This window comes from Lingula anatina, chromosome 2 (assembly GCF_051362555.1).
Source record: "Lingula anatina isolate TDL-2025a chromosome 2, LinAna3.0, whole genome shotgun sequence".
Taxonomy (NCBI): domain Eukaryota; kingdom Metazoa; phylum Brachiopoda; class Lingulata; order Lingulida; family Lingulidae; genus Lingula; species Lingula anatina.
The window spans coordinates 38,968,097-38,980,663 of NC_141768.1; the positions used below are offsets into that span (position 1 = coordinate 38,968,097).

The following is a 12,567-nucleotide window of genomic DNA, read 5'->3' on the forward strand; positions in this document are numbered from 1 at the left end:
TCCAGTCGGCAACGGGAGTGATGCTCGTACGTCCAGACCAGGGGCGGATCCAGGATTATTTGAAGGGGAGGGGGGGGGTCCTCAGATGCAAAGCCGACCCCAACCCACCCACTTGGCGTGGGGTTAATTTTTGGTATTTTAGAGGGCGAACAGTGAAATTTGGTACGGTTTAGAACTATGATTCAGCTAGTCAAAATTCTAATTTCAAGAGGGGACCAGAAATCGAAGGGTGGGTTAGGACCCCCTGACCCCCCCCCTCTAAATCCGACACTGCAGACAGTGTGTCCATAGGCAGGGTACAAGCCTGCAAAGGCGCCTTTGGATATTAGCACTAGATCATTTCTTTTAACAGTGAGTGGACCATTTGGTTTTACACAATATTAAGAAATAATTAAATCGAACGGTTTTTATGAAAGCATATGTAACAGCCCTAAAAATCAAATTGGGAAGAACGAAGCCGTATTTTGTCTTTTGTGATTTTAAAAAGTCACCAAATTTTCATTAAAAAAATCTTCTCAAATTTATGAAATAAGGTATTTATTCCAAAAGTAACTAAGTTTGCAAGAAGGCTCACTTGGAACGCCCGTCAAAAAGTTATTTCATCTCAAAGTTTAATTTCAAGCCATGACATTTGCATATCTGTTGTACAAGTTCTGTAAAACAAGAAACAAAAACAAGTTTCAATTCTTTCACAACTTTATCTACAGAGTTAATTCAGGACGACTTCCAGTAGATGCATCCAAACTGATATCACCATACATAAACTGAACACCAATGAAATATAAATACATCACACCACGCAAGATGTGAAACTTCCAATAGTCTTATGGATTTCTTTAACTCCATTCTTTTAAGTATACAAAGAAAGGACTTTTAGAGAAAACCATGAAAACCTGCACCAAATTCATTGGAGACAGTTTAAAGTCTCATTGGTGATAAGTATATGTGCGTATACCAAATGTTTGAATCCTGGAGTTTTAATAACAATTAAATTAAATATCAATTACCAGGCTAATTGTTTACAAACAGACATCACATTTATAATTTCCTTTTGTTCGTTGATGCATACATTAATTTCCTGTTCAAAATTGTAATCCAAAATTAAAGAAAATAATAGACCATCAAATGCCTGTTGTAGTTATAATAATGCTCTCATACTGTAGTCTTGTGGAATTAAAGCATAGGGCAAAGTCCAGTTTCGCACTGACACAAGAAAGCAGCAAATCATTTTTTGTTACTCACAATACTATGAGGCATTTCAGTAATTATAGGAAAGAGTATAGTGTTATTGTCAACTCTGTTGAAGTATATGGGCCTTTTTTTTTTGTTTCTCCCCACAGGAAGGCAAGTTTTGCCGTACACATGAATTACAATAGTAGTAGTGCTTGGACCGATTGAGTTTGTTTATGCTGTCCATGTGCTTCCTGTGTTGTCATACTGTGTATGCACATACTGAAGTAGGTCACTTGTACTTATATAAGTTAGTCTAAACATCAAACAGATGGTCAAGATTTGATGTGAACTGTATCGGTGCAGTCTACAAGAAGTAGTCTGGCGTGCGTCGGGTCACGTGGGGTTCTCCACGCCTTGGAGCTGGATCAAACTGCAAGCTGGAAAAGATGAACAATGATAAATTCAGGAGACTAAAAAACTTGCTCGAGTTAGTTTGGTTTATGACATTTACCCATTGTTTCTCTAACCAAGAATGCAAGATTGTTTGTTTATGAAGTAGTCAACAATTCCAAACACTAATGCCAAGAAACAGTCTATTCAAAACGTCTACAATACTATCGTCCCTCCAAAGCAAAAGTTGAAAACAAGGGAAAAAAACAAAAAAACAAATTGGATATCAGCATTTCAAAACCTGGTTATAATACAGTATTTTGAATGGAGAGTATGGCTGATGCAGAATCAAGTACAGAAATATTTAAGAACAAAAGAAACTAACATTTAAAAACTAACTTTTATTAAATCAGAAATGTAGATTTTACTTACAAAGAGTATTTCAGAGCATCATCCAGTTCCATGATGGCAGCCTGATTTCCACATCTGTAGCAGTAGTTAGGGGCACTGAAGATTGTTACTACATTACGGTCATGACACCAGTTGTAACCCTGAAAAAATTAATCACATCATTAAAAAATTTTAACACGCCTGTCTCCTAAACCAAAGAGGTAATTAAGGAGACAATGTGTGCAAGAGAATATAATGTACTTCTAAAGAATACTGACCTACGTGAGTAAAAGTGTAAGCCATTGAATAACACCAACTTTTTTTCAGTACAAATGAAATAATAACATTTTTAATTGCCATCAACCGCAAATATTTCTCAGTACTACTGAAACATAAATATCAGGTAATAACAGATGGACAAGGATAATCTGTTTTCATCTACAAACAGCAATAACCTGACCAGGAAAGAAACCACTTGCTATAGCACTATCACCGTGTTAACTGTTTGGAAAAGTGTGAAGTTTCAGAGCAAATCTATTTAACATATAAGATAACACACTTTCTGAAATCCTTCTAATATCCTCACCTCCATCACTAACTGATGTGCCCTTGCAATCAATGTCAGTCCATTGCTATGATTAAAAGTTTCTGAGATGTCTTGGCCAAATGTGTATCCTGCTCCACGTGGAGAAATACCCCAGCCACCACGATCATCAGGATCTGACCACAACAAGTCGCACATTGGACCCTGAAAGTCAATGAAAGTGCACTTACAATGGCCATCATTAAAATCTAAATGTTACTTCTTTGACAGTGTAAATGTACAGCGACACATGAAGTTTTATTCCCCAAGATACTACACCCCATCTTAGTACTCTTGGGGCTTGGGTTGTATTAAAACAGCCCTGATATACTAACCTGTTAACTGCCAACTAACTTAACAGCAAGTTACAATGCATCAAATATTTAATGCAACTTTATAAACACTTAGATATTTACCTCATGCGGAACTTCCTGAATTCTATCTAACGCTTTAATATGGTCTAGTGTGTCTATGGATGGGGACAGTCCACCATGTAAACAGAAGATCTAAAATGGAGAAAAACTTTCAAAATTAACAGGTTTACTTAGCAGACAAATCTTCAGCTTTCATCTCCACCACATGAGTTATATTTTACAAAAGCTCAAATACATAATACTTGATGTAGTTCAAAATCTGTGTCATCTTAATTGTCAGCTAAAACACCATAAAATAGCTGTTAGAGAAGAAAATGGGGCATTATTCCATCCTCCTACCTGACTGTCTACAAGGGCCGTCAATGGTAAGTAGTCAAACAGGTCTGTGAAATATTTCCATACATTGGCATTTCCATATTTCCTAAGGCATTCATCATAGAAGCCATATACTTGTGTAATTTGCCTACTCTCATGATTGCCTCGTAGAATTGTTATTCTTTCTTTATAACGTACCTAAAAATAAAAAAGCCATATATATATATATATTAAATCCTACAATGCTATTGCAAACACTTTCTGTTCAGGATTTATAGGTTATTCAGGGAAAAAATCCATTTTACAATAGTATTTTACCTGAAGCCAACAAATTATATACTACACGAAGGACAAAAAATAAAGATTACAACTAATCAAATGTGTACAATAGTCAAATTCCAGAAGAAAGTGCTTCTCACTATCATTTGAATGAAAGAAAAGGGGTGAACTTTGGCCTTTTATTCTTTGCAAGTGTAGCTTGTGGCCCATTGCAATGGGCATTATAGCAAAGTGTGCTAAATACCAGTGACGACAATATAGTTGATAACCAATGGTTCTCTTGTTGTGAAGTGACCAAAATGAGCACAAAATGACTAGCAATTCCCAATTTAGGCCCCATGCAGTCAGAAGAGTAAACATGCTCATAGATCGATCTAATGACAAGGCACATATTTGAAAGAATATCCTTACTAAAAATATTCTTTTATTCATGAAACTGAACACCTGAAATGATGTATATCCAATCAAATTAGCAACCCCACTAAAAACAAGTTATTACACCAAAGGTAACATTTGGTTTAAAACACACTGTATTAGCATCTTACAGAATGGAAGGGTGTAAAATACAACTGGCAGGAAACACCTGCTGGTCACTGATACTCGCATAATGAAAATGTTAAATGGGGTGACCCAGGTAGAAAATATGATTTTGATGGTATTTCTCTCCCCCCCCCCAAAAAAAAAAAAAAAAAAAAAATCTGCTACTTACTTTTAATGAAACTAAGAGTGTGACTGTTTCTACAGAATAATACCCTCTGTCTACATAGTCACCCATGAACAGGTAATTTGTATCTGGTGATTTCCCACCAATGCGGAATAATTCCATAAGGTCATGAAATTGTCCATGGACATCTCCACAGACAGTGACTGGACATTTGACATCTTGCACATTTGATTCCTTGGTTAAAATCTCCTTTGCCTAAAACAAAACAGAAATACAAACTTCATGAGAGGGAGTGATAAAAATGAATGATACACTATATTGTGACACAAACATAATTATCAATTTTGAATAAGTGCCAATATATCTGTAACAACCACAGCTCCCTATCAATAATTAACCTGAACGCATACAATATTGGACTGGATCAATTTCAGTAGCTTAGTCATCTCTGATAACAAAGTTGCTCCAGCTAAAACTTCAATTTTAATGTACATATGCATATTTAAACTGATCTCACAGCTGTAATTATTACATGAGCATCTCAAAATTATATCTCATCGTTGTTGTTCATTCATGAAGCACCGTGTCATTCATTGGTTACTACCCTCGTTGCGCTACTCGTTGAACGAACCTGTGTCAAAATGAAAACACTTTAAATAAACTTATAAGCCACCAAGGCCAAAAAAGCATATTTTATGAGTGAAAGAATAGCATTTTCCAATAATTAAAAATGAATACATCATTAACATCTCACCTTTTCACACAGGGTTTTTACTTGATTTTCTGTCAATTGCTTGCATTCCATCAACTGTTCGATCCATTGGTCCAATTCCTTGGCGGCCGCCCTGTCATCCACGCTCATTTCAAATATACTTAATGATAACAGCAGATAAAATTGTTCTGTATTGTATTAAAATATGCTGAAATGCAGTGATACTTATGCAAATGTTAACTATAAATTCAAGCGAAGTAGTACTACACCCGGTTTTTCAAATTGTTTTGGGAAAATGGCCGCTTCTAAGTGAGTGAACTGACGTCACCAGCGGAAATATCCGAACAAAAAAATGATTAAACCACCATTTTATTTTCATAGCAAATATCGATGCTGATATTTTTTGATGTATTTTGAAAGATTTTTCAGTTACAAAAGTTTTAATTTACTTTCTTTTTTTTTACAATTTTTATTGAATTTAATGACCTTGATGAACTTCACGGAACTTCCGCGAAGCATAGTCCTTTTCCTATATGCCGCCATATTGACACGGCGGTCTGGACCTAGGGTGGTGAAGAAATCCACCATAATCAGCCTGTATCAGACGTTGATTTCAAAATGAATTCGACTGAACAGATGACCCTTAGGGGTACCCTGGGTGGACACAATAATTGGGTTACTCAGATTGCCACAACACCGCTATTTCCCGACGTGGTTCTGTCGGCCTCTCGAGGTAATACAGTATTTCGGTGGATAAATAAATGAAATGCACTACTTCCTTCATGACTGCGCGTGTATCATGAGGTAGCATATACAAATTATGACACTGATGTCTTTTTTCTGCATACCAAATGTCATATTATAATAATAATGTGGTATATATTGTCTACATGGTACTACTCTAATGAAACTTGGAAGTTACGGTTCCAAAGGAAAATTTTAGCTCAACGTTTTAATGTGTGATTAAGAAATTGGGTACTTTTGTAGTATACCCCCCCACCCTGTAACTTTCTGTAACTTTCACTTTTCAAACAGTTTTTTACATTTTCTTGTTCATCTATGTCAAAGCTGTTGAAATTAAATGCTTTTGTAATTACCTGTGGGATTTTTATTGGTTTTAATCACGTTTAAGCCAGCCCATTGAAATACAATGTTAGAATCTTCAATTTACACCCGCAGTCAATAACTTGCCGCGTTTTCGTTGGCTAACTCTAAGGTAATTTTATGTGAACAAGTAGCTCATAATAATTTCACAGAGGAAGTCCAAGTATACAATGTATCAATCTTATGTTCACATAAAATAAGTTAGAGTTAGCCAACGAAAACGCTGCAAGTTATTGACTGCAGATACATTGTAAATTTTCACATTGTATATTTCAATGGGGTGGATTAAACGTGATTAAAACTAATAAAAAGACCACAGGTAATTACAAAAACATTTTATTTCAACAGCTTTGACATAGGTGAAAAAGACAAAGTAAAAAAATGTTTGAAAAATGAAAGTTTCAGGAAGTTACAGGGTGGGGGGTATACTACAAAAGTACCAGAAATTGATATATGATAATAAAGTGAGAGTAGTGAGATGTACTTTCTAATGCTTCCTTGGCCCTTCCTTTCCACCCCCTCTCCTCTCCCAGCTTCTGTCTCATCATACTATAGCTTGGTCATATGAAGCCAAGAGTCAGCAATTGCCTACTAGGAGATACATTTATAGTGACCAGTGCTTTGTCTGCACCCTGTAAAGCCAAATTCAGGAAGGAATATTCAGTGTGTACCATCTTATTTTACAGATAAGTCCTTGATCATTTGGCGTCTGGAACGTGATGAACAAAACTATGGAACGACCCAAAAGTCATTGCGTGGACACAACCAGTTCATTTCAGATGTGGTGATGTCTTCAGATGGACAGTTTGCCCTCTCTGGCTCCTGGGACGGTACCCTGCGTTTGTGGGATCTGAACACGTAATAAATTTAATACTGGTAGTTTTAAAAGTTGTATAGTGGTATTCAGGCAATAATTCATAGGTCAAAGGAGTTTTTGTAGATAGGCACTTGAACATTGCAACACAAACCCTCAGTTACAGGATTGAATTGAATGTGTGTGTTCAGTGTGTGTAATGGGTATAGATATGGAGAAATGTGTATGCTTAGTTTTTTATTTGAAATAAAAGATAAGCATCTTTCATTTGCCCTGTGATTAATAAAAAGACACATGTATTAGCTATTGAACCTTATAGGGTTTTGAAATAAAAGTCCTGCAATTATGAGGGCAACATAGAAAGAAGATATAGATGTAACTTGAATATTTTCAATACATGATAGTTAAGATCTTATTACATGTATTTTGGTGTTTAAACTTTGAAAATGAAAAAAAATTATCCCATACACAAGTTATTGCACCTAATAAAAATTCTCTTACTTTCTTCTCTTTAGTGGTGTGACCACCAGGTCATTTGTTGGCCATACCAAGGATGTCCTCAGTGTGGCTTTCTCTGCTGACAATCGTCAGATTGTGTCTGGCTCCAGAGATAAGTCCATTAAACTGTGGAATACGTTGGGTGTGTGCAAGTACACTATCCAGGTAAGCTTAGTTGCTTGATAAAAAGATTGTCCTTTTTAACTGCATGATTCGGGTGAACCAGAATGTGTACGTGTGTTTTTTCACATGTATTTTTTTTTTTCATATGCTAGAGAGGCACCTGATTTTGATGCTGCATGAATCGCTCTTTGTGCTGAAATGTTACTATAGCTTACAATAGATGAATACTGCGTCATTTTCTAGTCTTGTTGACCTGTTCTTTGCTCAAGTATATTGGATGTTTAATGCTGACTTTTATTTGTCGTTTTCAGGAAGACTGCCACAGTGAGTGGGTATCATGTGTGCGATTCTCACCCAACACGCACAATCCTCTCATTGTGTCAGCTGGCTGGGACAAACAAGTCAAGGTAGGGGGTGCCAGCTCTGTATGGAGCACCTTGCTCAAATTTTCTTTGTTATTTTCCACTTTTAGACTAGATATAAGATAGCATTGTAAATGCTAGACTAAAAAGATGAAGTGATTTCACTTAATCTGAATATTTCTTTTCTAGTGGTTACATTTTAAATTTGTCAGGATTTGTAGTAGTTGGTGTACAGGGAAACTAGAGATTTTGAAAACTGCAGGTAGTAAATATGCCTAGTGATTTCAAGAATATAAATGTCTGAACATCTGAACCAAGGTTGTTATGAAAATACCTTTATGAAGGCATTAGGAACACTATTTTTATGATTTTAAAAATTGGTGCTAACACAGCATGAATCTGGCTGAATAACTGTTACAGCATACGAATTTCCCTGTTTTTTTAGGTCTGGAATTTGACCAACTGTAAGCTGAAGACCAACCATTATGGTCATACTGGATACCTGAACTGTGTCACTGTTTCCCCTGATGGCTCTCTGTGTGCTTCGGGAGGAAAGGTAAGTATGTTTTGCAAGTGGTTATGTGGTGATCATGGTAGTTCACACAACTTTGGAAAAGTATATGAATGTAATTATATCTTGCTTTACTTTTCCTTAGTTTCAGAATATTTAAATGATGTATGTTGTTTAGACTTTGTTGATCAGAAGTGAGATCGATTTGCAAAGGAATTTGTTTTCTGGGCTTATTGTTTATTTCAAAAACAGATTTCGGTACATTTTTTCTCTCTTTCTCACCAAAGGATGGACAAGCCATGTTGTGGGACTTGAACGAGGGCAAACATCTTTACACACTGGATGGCGGAGATGAGATCAATGCCCTCTGTTTCAGTCCTAACCGCTATTGGCTGTGTGCTGCTACAGGACCAAGCATCAAGATTTGGGTAAGTTAACTACACTTTGGCACTTTGAAAAGTTATGAAATTATACCTGCTTTTGTTAGGTCACTTTTACTGGACAGGTTTTGAAGTGTGAAAAGCCTAGTGATCACTGAAAAACGTGTCATTGATTTTGAACAAGTGATGACACAAAGTACTACAATTGTGAAGGCAATTCCATATTAATGGCTAGATGTGATAAAAACACATCTTTGTTAATTGTGTGTGTTGAAAACCTCGAATCAATTGATTGTTCCGTACATTTTAGGATCTAGAAGGCAAGATTGTTGTTGATGAGCTGCGTCAGGAGGTTATCTCCACCAGCTCCAAGGCCAGGCCACCACAGTGCATCTCCTTGGCCTGGTCATCCGATGGACAGACGCTGTTTGCTGGCTACACCGACAAGCTAATCCGTGTCTGGCAGGTCTCCATTACCACCCGATAAGATGCCAATTTTATGTGACTTTTTTTGAAAAAGTGCTAAGGGTGAACACATGAACTGTATAAGAAACTAAAGAAACTAAAAAAAATAATGAAAAAATAAATGTTCCACTTGAAATAAACAATGGAGCTTAGAACTGAATGAGATTTTGTTTGTTGAAAATGATTTTATTGGTCGACTTGGTGAATACTTTGATCTTCAAAGCAATAAGAAATCAAGTTGAGGTTTCCTCTCTCATCCACGTGTATGAATATGCTGGGGGAGCCTAAAATAAATTGATACAAAATGCAACTTCAAATAAAAGGGATTTTGAGACTTTGGTAACGTAATCATATTTGTAATTTTAAGTTCAGTGAACTATGCGTAAATAGTGTTATGTTCGCAGTGAATTAAATCGAGATAAATTCTCTTAAAGGCCTCGATACGTATTATGGCACTACGTTATGGAGTAAAAAAATTTAAAGGGGGATTAAATGCCGTCGGGCCGTGAGAAGGCAAATTACAATCAAGATAATTCTGAGTAGATTGTAGTTTTTGTAAACAGCCGTTGAGTAAGCGTGAATTGGTTAGGTCATCGCTAAAAACTGTTAGATGCTTTACCAGTAGAAGAAGGAACTCTGACCCGTACCTCGCATGCAACATCGGAATAAGTCGGTGTCCCGAACACCGTTTGCGATCCCCAATTACCGGATGCCGCTCCAAATGATTCGTAATGAATCTGTGTACCAATCGACCGTCGAAGTTTACGGGAATCTCGACAACGACGGATAAAGCCAACACAGAGATAAGTTCCACAACAAATGAAGCTTGACACCAGCACAGCCAGGAGCCAAAACCCTGGAGAAGTAATAACTATCCTTAATTTACAGATTATGCCTGTAAAACATTATCGTGGAAAAGTTTTTTTAAAGAAAATTATGAATGCAATAAGTTTTGAACGTCAATATGTTTTCCCCCGTCTGATTTACCTTATCAATTATCTATTGATCTTATATCGTCGTATGCAAAATATACATACACCAGTGCATATAGAAATGTTCCGGGCAGCACCACGTCTCCTCTCCTGAGCAGCAAAAAGCTGTCATATCTGAAAGTTAAAAAAAAAAAAAGACATGCTACTGATAACTAATGTTGGGCTGCTCCCTTCTCTTATTTTTTCTATGCGTCCGTTTTTGCCTTTATTAATTAATGTATACTGACAGTCAATGAAAACACATCATTTATTTATCAAATAATATTTTAAGTTCCTTTGGAACATTAAGAAAATAAGAGTTTTCGTGTGAAATATGACCCATTATTCAGTCAAACAAGGTGACTCTCTTATGACCAAACAAGTGCATTTCTACTCGTTTATATGGTTGGAATCGATTCTCGGTAAAAAAAGTACAAGATATTTTTCTAATGCGTTTTCATTGACTGTCAGTATATTATTTATACTCATTTCTGTGGAAAGAGAGATAAGAGACTATTAATGATCACCTCCTTAATATTGACAGAAATACTCGATATTATCAAGAAAGTCATTTGATGCACAATAGGCCCACTTTTTTTGTATTTTTCCTCGTTGTTTTTACCATGATTTAAATACACTATACCATTATCTTTGGCCATGTGCCCCTTGCCATCTTTACCATTTGCCTGAAAAATGATACTTAGTTTGTTAAAAGGGCCTATATCCTGGCGTGTTTTCTTTTACTTTTACCTTCTTTAAAATGCCTTATCGTAAAAACTGACAACGTTCAAAATGAAAAATATGCTGTGTTTTACTGGAAGTATCCAGGCAATAATTTGTCATTTGTGTTTAACGTGTTTAATCTTGGTTTGTATATGAATGATATATTTTTTCTGGTTTTTGATTTGTTAAAATTACTAAAAAAATGCCTTTCTTTCATGAATTCAAATTGCATTTTGTGGATCTGTTGTGACCAGGTTTTCTACCATTATTTCAGAAAAAATAACTCAAAAAATAATGCAATTGGGATTTTATTTCAATGTAAGATATAATGTAGATTATATGAATAGTGGTGTGTCTGAGAAATTAATATGAAAAAGTTATTTATTTTTATGTTTCCCAAATTGCCTGGTAATATTATAACACTCCTTGAAATGATTCATGATGCAGATGACTTTTTCAACAGTGTACAGTGTAGGTCCAAAATTGAACCATGAAATACTGTATTCAATGGGGAAAAATTACCAATTTTTCAGATACATTACTGTATTTAAAATCATTAAAAATATATTTCTGTGCAGCATCTGTGGTGCCTCTTCTGAATAAAGTATAACTACCATATAAAGTAGCCTGCATTTCAGTTTTGATACTACCACTCAATAGAAGTGTTTTAATTTAAAGATTTCATGATATAATGAAGTACAGTATCTGTAAAATTCACAAATTTTTCCCATTGAAAAGATAGAGTCATTACCAAATAATTGCGAACGCTAGAACACTTTTAGCTGACCGAAAGTTATATTTCAAATGTAAACTGCAGTATACCCCAACATTACACCTCTTCATCTGATGGCCGTGAAAAGAAAACTATGGCGTTTTCAGATTTATCATTTATGTCAGAAAAATTCATAGCTTTCAACGTTTTGACAATGAATTGGAACACCTACAGCTAACTCCTGAAAATCTGAATTTAAAATGTTGAAATAGCTTACCTGAACACAGTGTGTATACACAGATGCGATGAGCAAACACTGCAGATATTTTCCTACCAACTCTTGTAGCAGCAACGTTTGTGGGGGCATTTTCATAATTATAAAACAACAAATCTAAATTTCGCTTTTGAGAGTGATGCCACTGCTTAAATCACGGGTTTACTATTCTCTCAGTTTGGGCGTGCACATGGTGAGTCACATGTGCCATCTCAAAACACAGAGGACACCAAGAGGATACATGTTGGTACATGAATTGTCAGCCCGGGGGCTTCAGTCTTAGATCCACGTGTTTATAATGAATTGCTCTCCGTTGATTTATTAGTTTTAACCAGCCCACGAGATCAACATGTAGTTACCGGTCGAGCCGCAAGTCTGTAGACCTATTTCTTCCTTTCTCTCTCTTTTTTTCTCTTGCCGGTATGAGATCTTTCCCCCTTTTTGGGCCAAAAATCATTTGCCTAGGCGGCCCTCTGGGCCCCACGCCATATTTTTTTTCATTTTAATGGAAGTTTCATCTCTGTTCTTGGTGATCATCCTGGTGAATATATAGGCAAACTACATGTAATTTATCCTATGATGGTACTTTTAAGTTTGACGCTACAGTAATAATGTGAAAGTTAATAATACGTCAAATTAGACGAGATTTATTGTCGGAGACCGGACACGTTATTTGCCCGTGGTCGGTTGCGAAGGGGGCATTCATTATTATCGTTATCTGTGGCAAAAAAGAACTTGCGACAAGTTAAA

The 12,567-nt window shown here is 36.0% G+C and overlaps 3 protein-coding genes across 4 annotated transcripts; 1 reads left to right on the plus strand and 2 right to left on the minus strand.

The window, feature by feature from the left end:
* Positions 1 to 678: 678 nt before the first annotated feature.
* LOC106170761 (serine/threonine-protein phosphatase 2A catalytic subunit beta isoform) lies at positions 679 to 5,204 on the minus strand. The gene is made up of 7 exons (XM_013550749.2): positions 4,923 to 5,204; positions 4,214 to 4,423; positions 3,250 to 3,423; positions 2,953 to 3,042; positions 2,540 to 2,701; positions 1,996 to 2,114; positions 679 to 1,610 (listed from the first exon to the last, which is right to left on the minus strand). The coding sequence occupies exons 1-7, from the start codon at positions 5,028 to 5,030 to the stop codon at positions 1,538 to 1,540; spliced, it is 936 nt and encodes a 311-aa protein (XP_013406203.1). The 5' UTR covers positions 5,031 to 5,204; the 3' UTR covers positions 679 to 1,537.
* Positions 5,205 to 5,391: 187 nt separating this feature from the next.
* On the plus strand, positions 5,392 to 9,297 carry LOC106170760 (small ribosomal subunit protein RACK1). Its single transcript, XM_013550748.2, has 7 exons — positions 5,392 to 5,613; positions 6,671 to 6,842; positions 7,314 to 7,461; positions 7,731 to 7,826; positions 8,227 to 8,337; positions 8,580 to 8,720; positions 8,983 to 9,297. Exons 1-7 carry the CDS (start codon positions 5,499 to 5,501, stop codon positions 9,157 to 9,159), a joined length of 960 nt encoding a protein of 319 aa, XP_013406202.1. The 5' UTR covers positions 5,392 to 5,498; the 3' UTR covers positions 9,160 to 9,297.
* On the minus strand, positions 9,036 to 12,302 carry LOC106170762 (uncharacterized). 2 transcript variants are annotated; one of them, XM_013550750.2, is made up of 5 exons: positions 11,821 to 12,302; positions 10,752 to 10,794; positions 10,175 to 10,234; positions 9,785 to 9,993; positions 9,036 to 9,421 (listed from the first exon to the last, which is right to left on the minus strand). In XM_013550750.2, exons 1-5 carry the CDS (start codon positions 11,914 to 11,916, stop codon positions 9,371 to 9,373), a joined length of 459 nt encoding a protein of 152 aa, XP_013406204.2. In that variant the 5' UTR covers positions 11,917 to 12,302; the 3' UTR covers positions 9,036 to 9,370. The 2 variants fall into 2 exon arrangements, with proteins under 2 accessions (XP_013406204.2, XP_086862832.1); XM_087006706.1 differs by having other exon boundaries at positions 10,175 to 10,243; positions 11,821 to 12,293.
* Between the last annotated feature and the right edge of the window lie 265 nt (positions 12,303 to 12,567).